General features: G+C 45.8%; 1 protein-coding gene across 2 annotated transcripts in view; it reads left to right on the top strand.

Moving 5' to 3' along the window:
• Nucleotides 1-18,597, top strand: part of NCBP1 (nuclear cap binding protein subunit 1) — a 60,231-nt gene that overhangs the window by 11,970 nt on the left and 29,664 nt on the right. For both annotated transcript variants that reach the window (XM_077817968.1, XM_077817967.1), the window contains exons 7-10: nt 4,536-4,605; nt 6,811-7,026; nt 10,365-10,462; nt 13,607-13,670. In XM_077817968.1, coding sequence (XP_077674094.1) covers nt 4,536-4,605; nt 6,811-7,026; nt 10,365-10,462; nt 13,607-13,670 — 448 coding nt within the window. The remainder of the gene's footprint in view (nt 1-4,535; nt 4,606-6,810; nt 7,027-10,364; nt 10,463-13,606; nt 13,671-18,597) is intronic.

Raw genomic sequence — 18,597 nt, 5'->3', positions numbered from 1 at the left:
GTTGATTGTGTGTCCCCCCACACTAGTGCACGAAGTGCATTGAGTCGCCGGAGTGCGTCTGCAGTACCGAGGCTAGCGTCGACTTTCGGAGCAGTGCACTGTGGGTAGCTATCCCACAGGTCCCGCAGTCTCCGCCGCCCGTTGGAATTCTGGATTAAGCTCCCAATGCCTGATGGGGCAAAAACATTGTTGCGGGTGGTTTTGGGTATGTGTCGTCAGTCGCCCCTCCCGCCGTGAAAGCAACGGCAGACAATTGTTTCGCGCCTTTTTTCTGTGCGGGTGCCATACTGCTTTCAGCAGATGGTGCAGTAGGACTGCTAACCATCGTCATCATCCACCGCTTCCGCGGCCACTCTGCTCTCCTGATGCTATGAATCCACCTCGCAGGTCCTCTAGGTGACCATTGTCATCCACTGCTTCCGCTGGCACTCTGCTCTCCTGGTGGTCTCGCAGGGCCGCTTCCACTGCAACTCTGCTTGGCTGCTCATGTCTTTCCATACCACGGCAAGCATGCAGTCCGCTCAGCTGTTGTGTCCTGGCAGCAGACGGTGCAGGAGGTCTGCAAAACTGGTCATCCAACCATCGCTTCCCCTGCAACCCTGCTCTCCTGCAGACGCCATTCCACAGCAAGCATGGAGTCCGCTCAGATCAGTGCGGCAGTTATGAGCATTGTAAACATCTCACGCATTTATCATGCAGTATATGCAGAACCAGAACCTGCAAAAGCAGGCAAGGAGGTGATGGCAGCATGGTGACGAGAGTGATGAGGACATGGGCACCTCTCAAAGACGGGCCCCCGCAGTTTGGCCATCCTGGTGGCAGTGGGGCAGGCTCATGCTGTGGAATGCCGATTCTGGGCCTGGGAAACAAGCACAGACTGGTGGGACCGCATAGTGTTGCAGGTCTGGGACGATTCCCAGTGGTTGCGAAACTTTCGCATGCATTAGGGCACTTTCATGGACCTTTGGGACTTGCTTTCCCCTACCCTGAAGCACAAGAATACCAAGATGAGAGCAGCCCTCACAGTTCACAAGCGAGTGGCGACAGCCCTCTGGAAGCTTGCAGTGCCAGACAGCTACCGGTCAGTCGGGAATCAATTTGGAGTGGGCAAATCTACTGTGCGGGCCGCTGTGATTCAAGTAGCCAACACAATCACTGAGCTGCTGCTATCAAGAGTAGGGACTCTGGGAAATGTGCAGGTCATAGTGGATGGCTTTGCTGCAATGGGATTCCCTAACTGTGGTGGGGCTATAGACGGAAGGCATTTCCCTATCTTGGGACCAAACCACCAAGGCAGTGAGTACATAAACCACAAGGGGTACTTTTTCAATGGTGCTGCAAGCACTGATGGATCACAAGGGATGTTTCACCAACATCAATGGGGGATGGCTGGGAAAGATACATGACGCTCGCATCTTCAGGAACTCTGGTCTGTTTCAAAAGCTGCAGGAAGGGACTTTATTCCCAGACCAGAAAATAACTGTTGTGGATGTTGAAATGGCTATAGTTATCCTTGGGGACCCAGCCTACCCCTTAATATCATGGTTCATGAAGCCGTACATAGGCAGCCTGGACAGTAGTCAGGAGCTGTTCAACTACTGGCTGAGCAAGTGCAGAATGGTGGTAGAATGCGCATTTAAAAGCACGCTGGCGCAGTTTACTGACTCGGTTAGACCTCAGCGAAACCAATATTCCCATTGTTACTGCTTGCTGTGTGCTCCACGATATCTATGAGTAAGGGGGAGACGTTTATGGCGGGGTGGGAAGTTGAGGCAAATTGCCTGGCGTCCGATTTTGAGCAGCCAGATACCAGAGCGGTTAGAAGAGCGCAGCAGGGTGCGCTATACATCAGAGAAGCTTTGAAAACCAGTTTCATGGCTGACCAGGCTACAGTGTGACAGTTCTGTTTCTCCTTGTTGAAAACCCACCCCCTTGATTCACTCTACTTCCCTGTAAGTCAACCGCCGTCCCCGTCCCCCTTCAATCACCGTTTGCAGAGGCAATAAAGTCGTTGTTTCAAATTCATACATTCTTTATTCATTTGTCACACAAATAGGGGGATAACTGCTAAGGTAACCTGGGAGGGGTGAGGAGGGAGGGAAGCACTGGGTGGGGTGGTGGATGAGTGAAGGACACGACCACACTGCACTTCAAAACTTATTGAATGCCAGCATTCTGTTGCTTGGGCAGTCCTCTGGGGTGGAGTGGCTGGGTGCCCAGAGGGCCCCCCATGTTCTTGGGCGTCTGGGTGAGGAGGCTATGGAACTTGTGGAGGAGGGCGGTTGGTTATACAGGGGCTTCAGTGGCGGTCTGTGCCTTTCCTGCACATCAACCATATGTCGGAGCATATCGGTTTGATCCTCCAGTAGCCTCAGCATTGCATCCTACCTCTTTTCATCATGCTCCCGCCACCTTTCCTCCTGATCCCGCAACCTCTCCTCGCTCCAGCCATCTATCCTCTCGCGTGTCCCTCCTGTCCTTGCGTTCATTTTGTGCTTTCCTGGACTCTGCCATTGTCTGCCTCCACACATTCTGCTGGGCTCTTTCAGTTTGGGTGGACTACATGAGCTCAGAGAACATTTCATCACAAGTGCGTTTTTTTCGCCGCCTTGTCTGCGCTAGCCTCTGGGACGGAGATCCTAGTTGCAGCATTGAAACATTTACAGCTGCGGGGGGGGATTAAAATTGAAAAAGGCACATTTAGCCATTTAAAAGGAGGGGCTGATGTTTTTGGGTTAATGTGCAACACAAACCCAACTAACCTCCCCCCCCCCGCCCCCAATTCTCTGGGGTGATTGCTTCACCCCTCCCCACACCGAGTGGCCAACAGCGGGGATGATTTCTTTTCAGCCACAGGCAAACAGTCCAGCAGGAACAGCCACCTGTGAATGTCCCCTTAATAAAATTCCCCTATTACAACCAGGTGACCATGAATGATATCACACTCATCAGGATAACACAGAGAGATAAAGAACGGATGTTGCTTGAATGCTAGCAAACATCGGGCAGCCACACGCTGCCATGCTTGCTTATGCAGTGATTCCAGACTATGTGCTACTGGCCTGGCAGGGTAAAGTGTCCTACCATGGAAGACGCAATAAGGCTGCCCTCCCCAGAAACCTTTTGCAAAGGCTTTGGGAGTACCTCCAGGACAGCTTCATTGAGATGTCCCTGGAGGATTTCTGCCCCATCCCCAGACACGTTAACAGACTTTTCCAGGAGCTATACTGGCCATGAATGCATCTCAAGTCTTCAGGGCAAATTAATTGTTAAACGCGCTTGCTTTTAAACCATGTATTATATTTACAAAGGTACACCCACCAGAGCTGCCTTCTCCACCTTCAATGTCCGGGAGCCAGGGTTGGGAGGGTATTGGCTCGAGGGTGATAAACAGTTCCTGTCTGTCGGGGAGAACGGTTTCTCCGCTTGCCTCGTGTGTGCTATCTTCAACCTCCCTCTCCTCCTCATTTTCCTTATCCCCAAAATCCTCATCCCTGTTGCATGAGACTTCCCCCCTCCCTTGCAGGAGTCCATGTACAGGGGTGGGGCAGTGGTAGGAGCACCCCCTACAGTTGCACGCAGCTCATCGTAGAAGCGGCATGTCTGGGGCTCTGACCCCGACCAGGTGTTTGCCTCTTGGGTTTTTTGGTAGGCTTGCTTAAGCTCCTTAAGTTTCATGCCGCACTGCTGCGGGTCCCTGTGATAGCCTCTGTCCTTCATGCCCTTGGAGATTCTTTTCAAATATTTTGGCATTTCGTCTTTTGGAACGGAGTTCTGATAGCACGGATTCGTCTGCCCATACAGCAATCGGATCTAGTACCTCCCGTTCAGTCCATGCTGGAGCTCTTTTGCGATTCTGGGACTCCATGGTCACCTCTGCTGATGAGCTCGCCACACTGGCCAAACAGGAAATAAAATTCAAAAGTTCACGGGGCTTTTCCAGTCTTCCTGGCCAGCGCATCCCAGTTCAGATTGCTGTCCAGAGCTATCACAATGGAGCACTGTGGGATAGCTCCCGGAGGCCAGTACCGTCAAATTGTGTCCACACTGACCCAAATTCAACCCGGCGATGTTGATTTCAGTGCTAATCCCCTCATCGGGGGGGAGTACAGAAATTGATTTTAAGAGCCAATTAAGTCGACAGAAATGGCTTCGTTGTGTGGACGGGTGCAGGGTTAAATCAACCTAGCACTGCTAAATTCGACCTAAACTCGTAGTGTAGACCAGGGCTAAGAATGTGGTGGGGGCTCAACTTCTGTGTTTCTTTTCAAACACTGGATGCTGCTAATCGTCACTCTGTGCTGTGAAATGTCCACTATAACTGGATGCGTTAACTCAAGTGTAGATAACTAAACACTGCAGCGAGGACAATGCATAGTAGCACTTTAAATAATACCTGACAGATTAGTAAATGGTAGTTTACCACAAAGCTACAGAGCTGAAGAGCTCAAATGCTGTACATGCACAATAGAAAAACATTACTTTTTCTAGATTACAGTTTTAAAATGGATAGGCTTTCTCTCTATATGTCATAGACGGCGTCAGAAGATCCATGTACCCATGTTACAAGTTTGGTCTGCTGACAAGCCACATCCACAAGAAGAGGTAAATGGATTTTATTTGTTATGTAGTAACAAAAGTAGAAAAATCTGTGGCTAAAGCACTTTTTTCTTTCCCCTTCTGAAAAAGTGATCTTGTTGAAGCATATATTTCTCCCTTTCCCCGTGGTTTGTGTTATCACCAGTAGGTTCTACGTAACCAGCTGTCTTTAGTTTCTCAGGTCTAACCCTGTGCAAAACATGGCCATTCTACAGGGACACACTTGTTTTCTGGCACACCACTTAGGAAAACACTTGCTGCTCAGCTGAGCAGCGGCTGCAGGCTGAGATCACTGCGGGGAAAGTACTGTGAGGCTCCCTTTTTTGGGGTATCCTGATGCAACTAATTATCTAGTCACCATTTGGGAGAGATACATTGTGTTGGAAACAACACTGACCTTGACGGAAAGGGGACCTGTACTGTTGGCCCTTCAGTGACCTCATTCTTTGCAGCAGTCTTGTGTTGACAGGTAGGTTCAGGGCCTACCTTTTGTCTCCGTCACGCTCAGAAGGACCCACCTGCTGTTGTGTGGCAAGAAGCACAGGCAGCCACTCCTCCCCTTGGAAGACAGGTATGAAGAGGTGCACTGGTAGTGTTGGCCAGGGATCCCAGCTTGGCCCCCCCATGTGGGAAATCAGAGGAACTGTTTTCCTGTGGGAGGCGGGGCTATTAGCGTAGTTCAGCCCCTCTGTAACGTAGCAGGCAATGGAGCAGCGCAAGGGGCTCAGAGAAAGATGCTCCCACTTCAGCGAATGTTTTCAGTACCCTTGCTGCAATCCTGAATGGGAGGGGTCATCTATTCCGGCTCTGAAGCTCGATGTGGCTCTGAAGCTCCCAGGAGAAGCTCTGTTACAGAGTAAGCGTAGGCTCCGAGTAAGAGACAGACAGGGACGATGGATTCTGCCTAAAAGTGTGGGGGGGTCACAAGGCCCCGGTCAAGCCAGAAGCTGGGGTGGGAGCCCCCGAGGGCAGACCCTGGCCCATGCTGTGCCCTTCTCTCCCTCTCCCCCCGGGCGGGTAGAGGGTCCATGGCTCCCCACAGATGCCTGCGTGGCTCATACCCCACTCCAGCTTCCAGCCTGGCAGTGGCGCCAAAGAGCTGGGGCAATGTAAGAGCTGCCCAGGCAGCTGTGGGGAGCCACGGACCCTCCACTTTCCCTGGGTGGAGGAGTCTGGGGGTGGGGACACGGGCCAAGGGCTGCTCGGGGGAGGGTGGGGGGAGGACAGTCCATGCTCCCCACAGCTTCTCTGGTTGCCTCTTACCTGGAACGGGAGCTGCTTCTGGCCTGTCCAACGGGCAGGACCTTAGGGGGAAGAGGAGGGGCAGGGGGTTGAGCCTGTGGCAAAAAGTAGACGGGCCAGACCTCTTGCCCGCCCTCCCCCACGTCCTGGTGCCCCTAGTGAGAGGTAGATACGGACTTCCGCATGTGCTACATTCTGCACTGCAGGCTCATTAAGCAAAGAGGGAATATGACTCCTCACCCTGTGTCCTCATGGGAACATGCTACCATCAGGATATTGAGAAGCTACAGGCAAGATGCAAAATGTACAGGGATGTAGCATGGTTAAAAGTGCTGATTACTGAGTAAATAAAGTATCAATCAATTTCTGAAAGATTCTCTAACAAAGTTTTCATTTTGTTTTCTAAAGTCAAGATATACAGAAAATAAGAATTGTTATAGCTTCTGTTGACCCGAAACATAGAAAATTGTAGTTAGAAGCAATTGTCTCTTGTCTCAGTATTTCCCTTGTTTTCTCTCATTTGTGACTTAAGAGAGAATTTGCTGCTGCTCCTGCTTGTGTTGAATGTATCATAAGCTTATACACGCCCCATCACTAACAATAGTTGAGCACTGGGGTATTTTTTTATTAGTAGAATTTTAAAAGTGGCAACACTTGTGAATGTGTGGAACTATGAAGGCTACTTTCTTCTGTGTATAGAATTACTAAATTTAAACAATCAGTCTCTTATCTCCTAAATGAATAGATGGTTGCTAATAAGCAGCGTAGCCAGATGCCTTGTTTTTCCGAGCGTGTGAGTGATAGAGTTCGGTAATGAGGAAATCCTTTTTTGAAAATGCCTGGCGCTCTGAAGGGCTTTCTGGAGTGGCTGATGGAGGAACTAAGCTCTTGCGAATGACAATATAGAATTTTGTAATTTCCTGAGATACTTTATCTGATATTTAAAAATATTTCCTGTCTTGTTTTTAGTATTTAGACTGCCTTTGGGCCCAGATTCAGAAGTTGAAAAAAGACCGCTGGCAGGAAAGACACATTCTGAGGCCCTACCTTGCCTTTGACAGCATCCTCTGTGAAGCCCTGCAGCACAATCTGCCTCCTTTTACCCCACCCCCTCACACTGAAGATTCGGTTTACCCTATGCCAAGAGTTCTCTTTCGAATGTTTGACTACACAGATGACCCTGAGGTATGTGGTCTTCAGGAGGTGGAGGAAAGCGAGGGTTTTGCATACTGACATCTAAATCTACAGCAAGGGTCATAAAGCTGGTGGAAACTCAGATCAATGCAGGGTGAGACTTCCCCCTCTCCCCCCCTTTTTATGGACTGATAACCAGTGTGAAGGATCAGCGGTAATGTTTTGATGTCGCTGGGAAGACGCCAACATGAAAAATTTACTTTGGCAGTTCATGTAATCATACATGTCAGCTTCGTTTGACAATTGAAAATTGCCAGAGTTAATATTTTAACATGTACAAACACTTATAACAGCAGTGGCCAACCTGGGGCTCCGGAGCCACATGCGGCTCTTCAGAAGTTAATATGCGGCTCCTTGTCTAGGCACCGACTCCGGGGCCGGAGCTACAGGCGTCAATTTTCCAATGTGCCGGGGTGCTCACTGCTTAGCCCCTGGCTCTGCCACAGGCCCTGCCCCCCCTCCACTCCTCTCCTCAGCCTGCAGGGCCCTCCCCCCAGAGCCTCCTGCATGCCACAAAACAGCTGATTGGGAGATAAGGGGGCAGGGGGGGGCTGCTGACGTATCACTGTGGCTCTTTGGCAATATACATTGGTAAATTCTGGCTCCTTCTCAGGCTCAGATTGGCCACCCCTGATTTTATAATATATGTCATAATGTGCATGTAAGATACTGTATGATAAATGAATTTAAGGTGCACCTTTAGCTACCCTCACCTGGTCTTAGCCCACTAATCTGTCTCACTGAGATGATTTCTGATGTTCCAAACCCCTGAGTAGCTTCAAACAGCTGAGTGGGTTTTTTAAAAAGTCTGCCAGAGAAACCTTCCCCCAAATGCATAATGTCCTTTTCTCCCCTCCACCAAAATTATTTACCTGGGCCCAAAGGGGGCAATGTTCTGTCCTAGAACATTAATAACTTTTCCGCAAAAAAAAGTCTCAGCGTTTAAGTCTGTTGTTACACTACCTTGCTGAGCTAGAAACAGGATCCTTATATTGTTGAAAATGGGAGAATCTCCACTTCTGATGAGACCTGGTGCTTGAAATAACTGACTTTGAATTGTGCATTTTTAGGTATAGAAAAAACTACTGGATCACCTGCAGAGCCCTGTACATTTAGGGTGCATGGTAATTGCAGTGCTTTGTTTAACAGGCAGAGGTACATTTAAAAAAAAAAACAAAAAACCTCCATGAAGATTTTATAAAATAATTGTAGAAGTTATTCTATAATATATGGTATGTATAGTATATGATACCATGGTTTAAATGTTTTATTGGTACTCATTTGGGATGGTTGGCCTGCCTCGTGGCTTTTCCAGTTTGTGAGTAGTGAAGTATTATGCCAGACTCTCATTAATAAAACTGTTATACCATGTCATCTATTCTATGTTTAAAAACTTTTAAACAGTGCCAAATACTGCACACGCTAATTTTGACCTCATGTGTATTCAAAAATATTTTCTAAATCTTTCTGTTAACAGAAGTTGGTATCCTAACCATTATGGGAAGAGCAAGTAACTTTCTCACTGCCATGATTGCCTTTCAAGGACTATTGGTATAATCTGAGAATGCATTGCCATTAAATAGCGATACATTTAGTTAACTACTCCTGTCTATTTTAGTGTATTTATGTAACCCTTTCTTTACTATATCTGGAAACATGAAAAGCATGCCCAGCATGGGAAGTGAGAAGTCAGATTTACTTGCTATAAATGTGGGAAGGGGGTGCCTCGAATCTTGGTTTTTTTGGTTGATACGGATGACATAGTCTGACCTTCCTTGTGGTAGCTGAAAAGGATGCAGTATCAATGTGCCTATTGATGCGGTCTTTACATGTGGAGTAACTCTTATTATGAATTGTAGCCATTTTGTGTAATATTCAGAAGCAGTTGGGGTAAAGGTGGTGTGTGGGGCAATGGGGAATATGACAGGAAGAAATTGTGCAGAAGTGCTGAATATATTCTTGGAAGCTTAGGTTAAAAACAACATTTGAGTGATGAAAATGACCAGTAACCAGGTCAAAAGAGGCGCAGCTGAAATTGTATCTGGGTATTAGAACTTTAATATAAGTGAACTGAGGTCTCATCTACAAACAAGACAACCTGATACAAAAAGCTAGGTATGAATTCTAGTGCTGTCTGTTCTTTGTTTGAAATTGTCTTTAAGGATGTCATTTTATTTGAAACTCCCCCTTTGTATTTTAGCAGTTTAAAACACTTGATGAAACAGATTGCTTCGAGGAAGTTTTTATACCCAACAGCAAATAGTGTTCAATCCATGTGAATAATTATTTATAATAGAACTACAAAAACAACGAGGAGTCTGGTGGCACCGTAAAGACTACTAACAGATTTATTGGGGCATAAGCTTTCATGGGTTAAAAAAAACCCACTTCAGATGCGTGGAGTGAAAATTACAGGTATAGGCATAAATATACTGGCACATGAAGAGAAGGGAGTTACCTCACAAGGGGAGAACCAGTGTTGACCAAGCCAGTTCAGTCAGGGTGGATGTGGTCCACTCCCAATAGCTGATGAGGAGGTGTCAATACCCAGAGAGGGAAAATTGCTTTTGTAGTTAGCCAGCCACTCCCAGTCCCTGTTCAGGCCTAAATTAATGGTGTTAAGTTTGCAAATGAATTGCAGTTCTGCAGTTTCTCTTTGAAGTCTGTTTTTGGAGGTTTTTTGTTGAAGGATGGCTACTTTTAAATCTGTTGAATGTCCAGGGAGATTGAAGTGTTCTCCTGGCTTTTGTATGTTACCATTCCTAAAGTCTGATTTGTGTCCATTTATTCTTTTACATAGAGATTGTCTGGTTTGGCCAATGTACATGGTAGAGGGGCATTGCTGGCACATGATAGCGTATATCACGTTAGTAGATGTGCAGGTGAATGAGCCCCTGATGGTGTGGCTGATGTGGTTGGGTCCTCCGATGGTGTCGCAAGAGTAGATATGGGGACAGAGTAGGCAACGGGATTGGTTCCTGGGTTAGTGTTTCTGTGGTGTGTAGTTGCTGGTGAGTATTTGCTTCAGGTTGGGGAGCTGTCTGTAAGCAAGGACTGGCCTGCCTCCCAAGGTCTGTGAGAGTGAGGGATCGTTTTCCGGGGTAGGTTGTAGATCGTTGATGATGAGCTGGAGAGGTTTTAGCTGGAGGCTGTATGTGATGGCCACTGGTGTTCTGTTATTTTCCTAGTTAGGGCCTGTCCTGTAGTAGGTGACTTCTGGGTACCCGTCTCTCTCTGTCATTCTGTTTCCTCACTTCCCCAGGTCGGTATAATAAAACTAGTCGCTTGTAATAGTGGCTTTTCATATATCTTAATTCCTTTTTTAATAGGGTCCTGTTATGCCTGGTAGTCATTCGGTTGAGAGATTTGTAATTGAAGAGAACCTTCACTGCATCATCAAATCCCACTGGAAAGAGAGAAAAACATGGTAAGAAGTCTTTTCACTGAGTGAATAAAGGAAAAGTGGTATGATACCACAATACCCCTTCCTGATTTTTTTTAGCTTTCTATCTTAAGCATCATGACTTTCAGAGGAGACCTTAAAAATCCTGAAATAATGTTGTCCAAAAGCTTGAGATGAAGAAGTTAAGAAATTATATTCCTGCATTCCACTAAGTTTTTAAATTTTAAAATTGCTTCCAAAAAAGAGCCAGTAGCCTTAGTGTAGACATTTAGGGTATGTCTGCACTACGAAATTAGGACGATTTTATAGAAGTCGATTTTATACAGTCGATCACGTATGTCCACACTAAGCACATTAAGTTGGCGGAGTGCGTCCTCATTACCGTGGCTAGCATAGATTTACAGTAGCTATCCCACAGTTCCCGCTGCCCATTAGAATTCTGGGTTAAGCTCCCAATATCTGATGGGGCAAAAACATTGTCGTGGGTGGTTTTGGGTATATGTCGTCAGGCCTCCCTCCCTCCATGAAAGCAATGGCAGACAATGTTTCGCGCCTTTTTTCCTGGGTTACCCATGCAGACGCCATACCACGGCAAGCATGGAGCCCGCTCAGCTCACCATCACCGTTCATCTCCTGGGTGCTGCTGGCAGATGCAGTACTGCATTGCTACACAGCAGCAGCTCCTTGCCTTCGCGGCAGACGGTGCAGTAGGACTGATAGCCATCGTACGTTTCCTGGGTACTCCTGGCAGACCTCGGTGAGGTCGATCGGGGCGCCTGGACAGACATGGCTGTCCTCCTCTTAGAGCACCGAATGGGAGCCAGAGACTCCAGGTCATTCTCCTTTAAGTTTCGTCTCATGGAGATTCAGTCCTGCCTGGAATATCTTGTGAGCTGGAGTCTTCTGCGTAAGGCTGCTCTCCCAGCTGGCAGCACCGCACGGTTGCACCTACCCCAGCCTACCCCTTGCTCCTATGGCTCATGAAGCGTGGACAGTAGTAAGCAGCAGTTCAACTGTAGGCTGAGCAAGTGCAGAATGGTGGTAGACTGTGCCTTTGGACGTTTAAAAGCTCGCTGGCGCTGTTTGCTGACTAGGTCAGACCTCAGTGCAACCAGTGTTCCCATTGTTATTGCTGCTTGCTGTGTGCTCCATATCTGTGAGAGTAAGGGGGAGACGTTTATGGCGGGGTGATTAGAAGAGCACAGCAAGGCGCGCTGCGCAGCAGAGAGGCTTTGAAAACCAGTTTCATGACTGGCCAGGCTTCTGTGTGACAGTTGTTTGTGTTTCTCCTTGATGCAAATCCGCCCCCTTTGTTGATTTTAATTCCCTGTAAGCCAGCCACCCTCCCCTCTTTGAAATAAAGTAACTATTGTTTTGAAACCATGCATTCTTTCTTTCTTAAAAAAAAATAAATAAAAATAAAAGATAACGGACTAGGTAGCCTGGGTGGGGGAGGAGGGAAGGACAAGGCCACGTTGCTTATTGTAGCCACACTGAAAATCAAACAGTTTGAATGACAGCCTTCTGTTGCTTGGGCCATCCTCTGGAGTGGAGTGGCTGGGTGCCTGGAGCCTCACCTCGCCTCCCCTCCCCGTGTTCTTGGGCATCTGGGTGAGGAGGCTACGGAACTTGGGGAGGAGAGTAGGCGGTTATACAGTGGATACAGCGGGAGTCTGTGCTCTTGTTGGCTTTCGTGCACCTCCAACACATGCTTCGTTATGTCAGTTTGCTCCCCCATTAGCCTCAGCATCGTGTCCTGCCTCTACTCTTCGCGCTCACTTATTTCTTTTCTGGCCTCTGCCACTGAATGCCTCCATGCTTTAAGCTGTGCCCTATCCGTGCTGGAGGACTGCATGAGCTCGGAAAACATGTTATCACGAGTGCGTTTTTTTCGCCTTGTAATCTGCGTTTATCTCAGAGACAGAGATGATAGGGGGAGCATAGAAACATTCTACGATTCTGAGGGGACTGCATGGTCACCTATGCTGCTGAGTTCGCCACACTGACCAAACAGGAAATGAAATTCAGAAGTTCCCGGAGCTTTTCCTGTGTACCTGGCTAGTGCATTGGAGTTCAAAGTGCTGTCCAGAGCGGTCACAATGGAGCACTCTGGGATAGCTCCCAGAGGCCAATACCATCGATTTGCATCTGCACTACCTCAAATTCAACCCAGCAAGGTCGATTTTAGCAGTACTCCCCTCGCTGGGGAGGAGTACAGAAGTCGATTTTAAGAGCCCTTTAAGTCGACAGAATGGGCTTGGTTGTGTGGACACATTCATTTTAAAATCGACTTAATGTGGCTAAATTTGACCTAACCCCATAGTGTAGACCAGTGCTTAGTGGTGCTTAGTGATAAACAGGCAGGATTAGTGTTTGTGGCAACGGTTCTTGCACAATGACTGGTAGGATTTCTAGTTTCTGTGGAATCAGAAAGCTCTGTGTTCTTGTGAAGACTTTGACTGTTACGATTAATGGGAGGATTCCGGTCTTAGTCTTTCCACTTTGCTTGTGGAAATTATCTAGAGGTAGTTATAAATAAGTGCAAGTGGACTGGACTTAGACTATTTGAAGAGTGGCATTATTTTCCTTTGGGACGAATGCTGGATAATGAAGTGTTCATTAAATGATATTGCAAAAGTCAGAAGGCCTCTTGTATTTTCCATTAGCTCATCCTATATTCAAATATCAATGGTAAAATAAGGGCCATGGGGAGGTGGCTCGGCAGGCACTTGCTAATGAGATACTCTTCATTTTGGTTCATGAATCAAATCCAGGCAAGGCAAGTGGTGACTGGCAGGTTTTTGTCTGGCTTATATGAGCTGAGTTTGATTTCAGTCCAGCTTTCAGGTGGGCAGGTACCAACATTATGCAAACTACCACAAAACTTATACTAGATGATATCTTTGTTAGTAGTCTGAGTATTCAAGAATTGCATATGCATGAAAATAAACATGTCCCTCCTGGTTATGGTTCAGGCATATCTGTGGGTAAGCGTGCACTGATGCTTGTGTTGCACCTGTTGTGTATAAATAGTTGACTTCAGTCTTCAGACCTGTCAATCTGAGAGCCTTCATGCAAAAAATGAACTATTCCATAAATCATCATTTCTTGGTACCTAGACAATATCTAATGTGTTGCATTCTAACTCGCATGTATTTATTTTTGCAGTGCTGCACAGCTACTGAGCTATCCAGGAAATAACAAGATCCCTTTGAACTATCATATAGTTGAGGTATGCATTTTACACACTGCATCTTGTACAATGATACCTTTACTTCCTAAATAATAGACTCCAAACCATTGTATTCCATTCTTTGGGTATTTGAGTAGCCTGAAGGCTAGGATGTAGTTTCTCACTGTATTAGATTATCGTCCTGCAGTTTTAATAAGTGGATCAAGTTCAGTTACTTCTATTGCAATAGTATTTCAAATAATGGCATTTCTCAAGTTTTACCTGGGTTTTTTCGTAGCTGGCTAACATGCTGATAGGCCATCTCTGAGATGGTCTTTTTTAAAGATTTTTAGTACTGAAAAGAATTTTGTTAATCCAAACCTCCCCCACCTTCCCCCCAACCTTTGTCTCTTACTAGTTAGTTTTCTGAGTTGCTTAAAGCACTGTATGTCACGTCCCAAAAGGTTTTAGCTTTTAATTTGAGGTCAATTTCTGGCTGTTTAGTGATGTTTCTTTTTCCATAGTCACCTCTCCGGGTGGAGGGATTTTTAATAACTACAAATGTGAGTGGGAAGACAAATGTAGGTTCTCAGTCAGTTCCTCTATTCAGAGAACTCTCAAAGGCTGATGCAGTCATGCAGAACTTTGTACGTTAAATTGGATATAAGGTTGAATGTGGTGACTTGAGTGTTAACTGCAACTTGTTTTGCAAGGCCTCTATGAAAAATCAAACATTAAAACTAGGAAGTTCAGTTAAACTTACGAGCAGGTGATAATCTTACGGGTGAATGGCTAAACAAAATCACTCTGGGAATTAAAGGTTTACAATCCAAAATCCCCAAATTTTTTTAAAACCAGGAATCTCATATTATTAGGTCAACCAAACCACCTCGTCTTTACCCCTATTCAGGCCAAAGAAACAGCAGAAATGGAGATTGCTTTATCTCTCCATAATAGTTTTATCTTATCAGTAGCTACAAACCCTAAACTGCCTTTAGTGTTAATCAGAGAGTTGTTGTACAAAGTCTTGTGCTGGCTGTACACAATCTCCATAAGAAATAATTTATCATTCTCAATTAAAGACTGCTTAAAGGCCTTCAAAAAATTCCAAATCAGAAACGTATGCAGGGGCCTCCTCTTCAATCACTAATCTGAGTAGGATATGAAAGTAATAAGGTTTGTAGGTAAGAAGGTAACAAGGGGAAATGGAAAGTGGGTGTTACAGGTTGCTTGACCGTGACTGGTAATCTTCCTGTCTATGAATGTGTCTTTAACAAAACTACAAAGTTCTTTGGTTTCTTTTGTCTGAGAAACTGGAAAATTCAGTGTTAGTAAAAAAAGAAAACTGCTATGCTCTTGTAAGACCTCTAACATTCAAGTCAGTGAAGCATCACTTTCAACCTTAATGCCAGTTTAACGAATGCTTTTGTCTGGGGAATTTCCCTTCTTTTTAAAAAGTCATTTGAATAATAGAAATAATGTGAACTAACCAATAGAAAAGGGAAATGCCATTTAAGCTTCGATACATGTGTACTTCTGCCTCACTGATGGAGGGCTAAGGTGCTCCATCTTTCTTCAAAGTGCTGTGCAAACCATGCCCAGTTATGCTAGGTGCTTAAAGGATTCGTGGCCTAGGCCCTAGGGTTTAGCTCACTTCATCCCATAAAGTTTCTGAAGCCAGGCCTAGAACTCTTCCTTCCTCATTACAACTAGCTGTAAAAAAACTCCAGGTTAGCCACTCAGGTGTGGGGCTCCTGTCCTGCAGTTGATCTCTGATGAACACTCCAGTTATCTAGCACTCAGTGCCTTGATGCATTTGGTACCCTGTCAGCACAAGACACTCAAGTATGTGGGTTAAGTGATGGCCCAGTGTGCCTTACTGTGTGCTGGATGCGATGTTAGTGGAGTGGAGTCATCAGTTTGAACTTGGTAGGGATCATCCTGTGGTTCCTTGGAGTACTGATGGTACTTACAAAGCAGGATGTGCCAATCTGGAGTTCCCATTTCAGCATTTAGTGACCTCTGGCATTTCATTTTAGAAACTTGGTCTTATGCACCACATCTTGGGACACAGACCAGCCTCAATTCTGAGCCTGAATTAAATGAAACTGTTGTTCAATCTTAACTGTGGTTACGTGCCCACCGCTCCTTCATAAACTTACTTAAATCAAGAGATTCTGACTAACGATCCTTTTGGGAAAACTAAAAGTTTTACCTTATTGTCCAGGAGTAAGTTTAATCTTTTAACCTTCTTTTTTGGCGTAAGAAATTCAAGTTGAAAGCGCAGCCACTATTTAAGATGCTAACACGTTTCTCATGTAACTTTTTTTGGAAGTCCATATGATTAGGCATTTATGATGGCAGGATGGGAGAATGCAGTGCTGTTGTAAAGGCCAAGATGGCAATTATGCAAAATACTTGTATTTCATTTTACGACTTTCTCAGTCCAGAAGCAAATTACCTTCATTTCCTTACTGTTCTTTTGACAGGTTTCAGAGTAGCAGCCGTGTTAATCTGTATTGCAAAAAGAAAAGGAGTACTTGTGGCACCTTAGAGACTAACCAATTTATTTGAGCATAAGCTTTCGTGAGCTACAGCTTGCATCCGATGAAGTGAGCTGTAACTCACGAAAGCTTATGCTCAGATAAATTGGTTAGTCTCGAAGGTGCCACAAGTCCTCCTTTTCTTACTGTTCTTGGTTCTCTTCTAATACTGCAGTAGCTCCTGCTGTAAGCACTCTAAACCTCCTCTTTTGATTGTTCATAACTTTGGAAAACATTACTTTTGGGCTGCAGTCTTCCTGGCGTGGTCTGATCAGAGGTGAAATTAGTTTTGGAATCTTTGAGTTAAATTGGTTAAGTAGACATTTGTACATGGTGTTTCTTAAATCACTATGTTTTAATTCGAAATTTTGTGCATACTTAACTCAAACAGCTGTCTAGTTTGAGCTTGCCTCATTTAGGAAACAGCTGCACTTGGAGCAATGTTTGTCAGTTTTAAAAATTGAATAATTGAATGTATGCACAGTAGAATTTACTGTTAAGTCTTCTAAAGCTAGAATCTCAGAATAATAGAGTGCAGTGAAGTGCTTTCACTTTGGATTGATCTTTAACTCTGGTGTAGAATTCGAAGTGGCTGGGTTCTAAGGTATCCGGATCTCCATCAAGGACACACTAGGGTCATATGAAGAATTTACAAAGCCCATTAAGTATTTTCTGTCCTTAAAGGAAATGCAAAGGCATTAGCAGACTAATGGTAGGAACACTAGAGTTGAGTGAACAAGCAGTCAAGCCTAGAAGGCAGGGTTTATGTTGAAAATTGAACCTTAGTTGTGCCTTTTTAGGGAATACAGTAACTCCTCACTTAGTCTTCCTGGTTAATTTTGTTTTGTTGTTACGTTGCTGATCAATTAGGGAACATGCTCATTTAAAGTCATGCAATGCTCCACTCTTATGTTGTTTGGCTGCCAGCTTTCTCCACAGCTGGCAGCCTCCCTACGCCCCCTGGTCCCCGTAGACCCCGTGGATCAGCGCCTTCCCCCTCCTGCCCGCAGCAATCAGCTGGCTTGCAGCATTTCGGAGGGAGGAGCGAGGATTCTGCACGCAGTCTCCCCTCCCCCGCGAGGCCGGGGCAATCAGCTGGCTTGCAGCGTTTAGGCGGCAGGGGGGGGGGGGAGAAGAGGTGTGAGGACTTGGCATGCAGTCTGCCCCTCCTTCCCCTTCCTCCTGAACAATGCAAACCAGCTGATTGCCCCCGGCAGGAGGGAGGGGGAGCCTGCATGCCAAGTCCTCAGTCCTCTTCCCCCCCTCCCCCTCCGCCCCGTCAGCCAGCTGATTGTCCGGGTGCTTCCCCCTCCATCCCCTGCCTCCTGCCCATGGGCTTGCAGTGTTCAGAAGGGAGGGATGAGGAGCGAGGACGCAGTGTGTGAAGTAAAGGGGGAGGGAGGGAGAGAAGAGGCGGGTCAAGGGTGGGGGTTTGGGGGAAGGGGTGGGCTGGATGGGCCGAGGGTTGAGCCCCCTGCCCCCGGCAAAGTCAGTGCCTGTGCATGCAAGAGGAGCAGCTGGACAATCCATCCTCTTCCACTCTCTGACTCCACCACCTCAACCAAGCTTCATACTCCGCGGTGATGACTGTAGTATTAAATTGCTTGTTTAAAATTATTTAAAATGTATATAATGCCTTTTGTCTGGCAAAAAAATTTTTCCCTGGAACCTGACCCCCCCTCCCCCTTTTACATTAATTCTTATGGGGAAATTGGATTCGCTTAACGTAGTTTCACTTAGTCGCATTTTTCAGGAACATAACTACAGCGTTAAGTGAGGAGTTACTGTAACTGCTTATCAAATAAAATTACCTACGAAAAGAACACTCGAGTTGCAAAGTCAGAGACTGAACCTGCATTCTGGCATTTCCTAATTTGGCAATGTTGTAGCTGTGTTGGTCCCACAATATTGGAGCGACTGTGTAATATCTTTTATTGCACTGAGTTCTGTTGCTTACACAGAGTTCTTTAGCGGTGACACTGCGTACCTTTCCTAGATTGTTAAGCATAAGGAACTAACATATTGCAAGGGACCATTCAAGGTGAAGCAGGGAGTTAACACCTCTCTAATAGTATGAAAAAGGAGGGTTAGTGACTCACAGCTTGTAATTATGAGCCATAAATCCATTGTCTTTGAGTCCATGATTTTTAGCTTCTAGCTAAAGTTATGAATTTAAGCTCCCAGGCTTGTTTTTAAGGTGTTGTGCAGGATTTTTTTGAGGATGAGGACTGAGAGGTCTCATATGGAGAGATGGTTTTCGTTAAAAATGTTTGCCCTCAAGTTGTATGGCATTTTTGTCTTTCATCATTTTTCCTGTGTGACTTCATTCATGAGCTTAGTGATTGTCTCATTTCACCCATGTTGTTGTTGTTGGGGAATTAAGGTTCTCTAGGTATTCTTAATTTGGTCCCCTTTGTTCTTATCCATTATGATAGTCTTTATTA

This window comes from Eretmochelys imbricata, chromosome 5 (genome assembly GCF_965152235.1).
Source record: "Eretmochelys imbricata isolate rEreImb1 chromosome 5, rEreImb1.hap1, whole genome shotgun sequence".
Classification (NCBI taxonomy): Eukaryota; Metazoa; Chordata; order Testudines; family Cheloniidae; genus Eretmochelys; species Eretmochelys imbricata.
The sequence above is the reverse complement of the archived record's forward strand: the minus strand, read 5'-3'. Positions and strand labels throughout refer to the sequence as shown.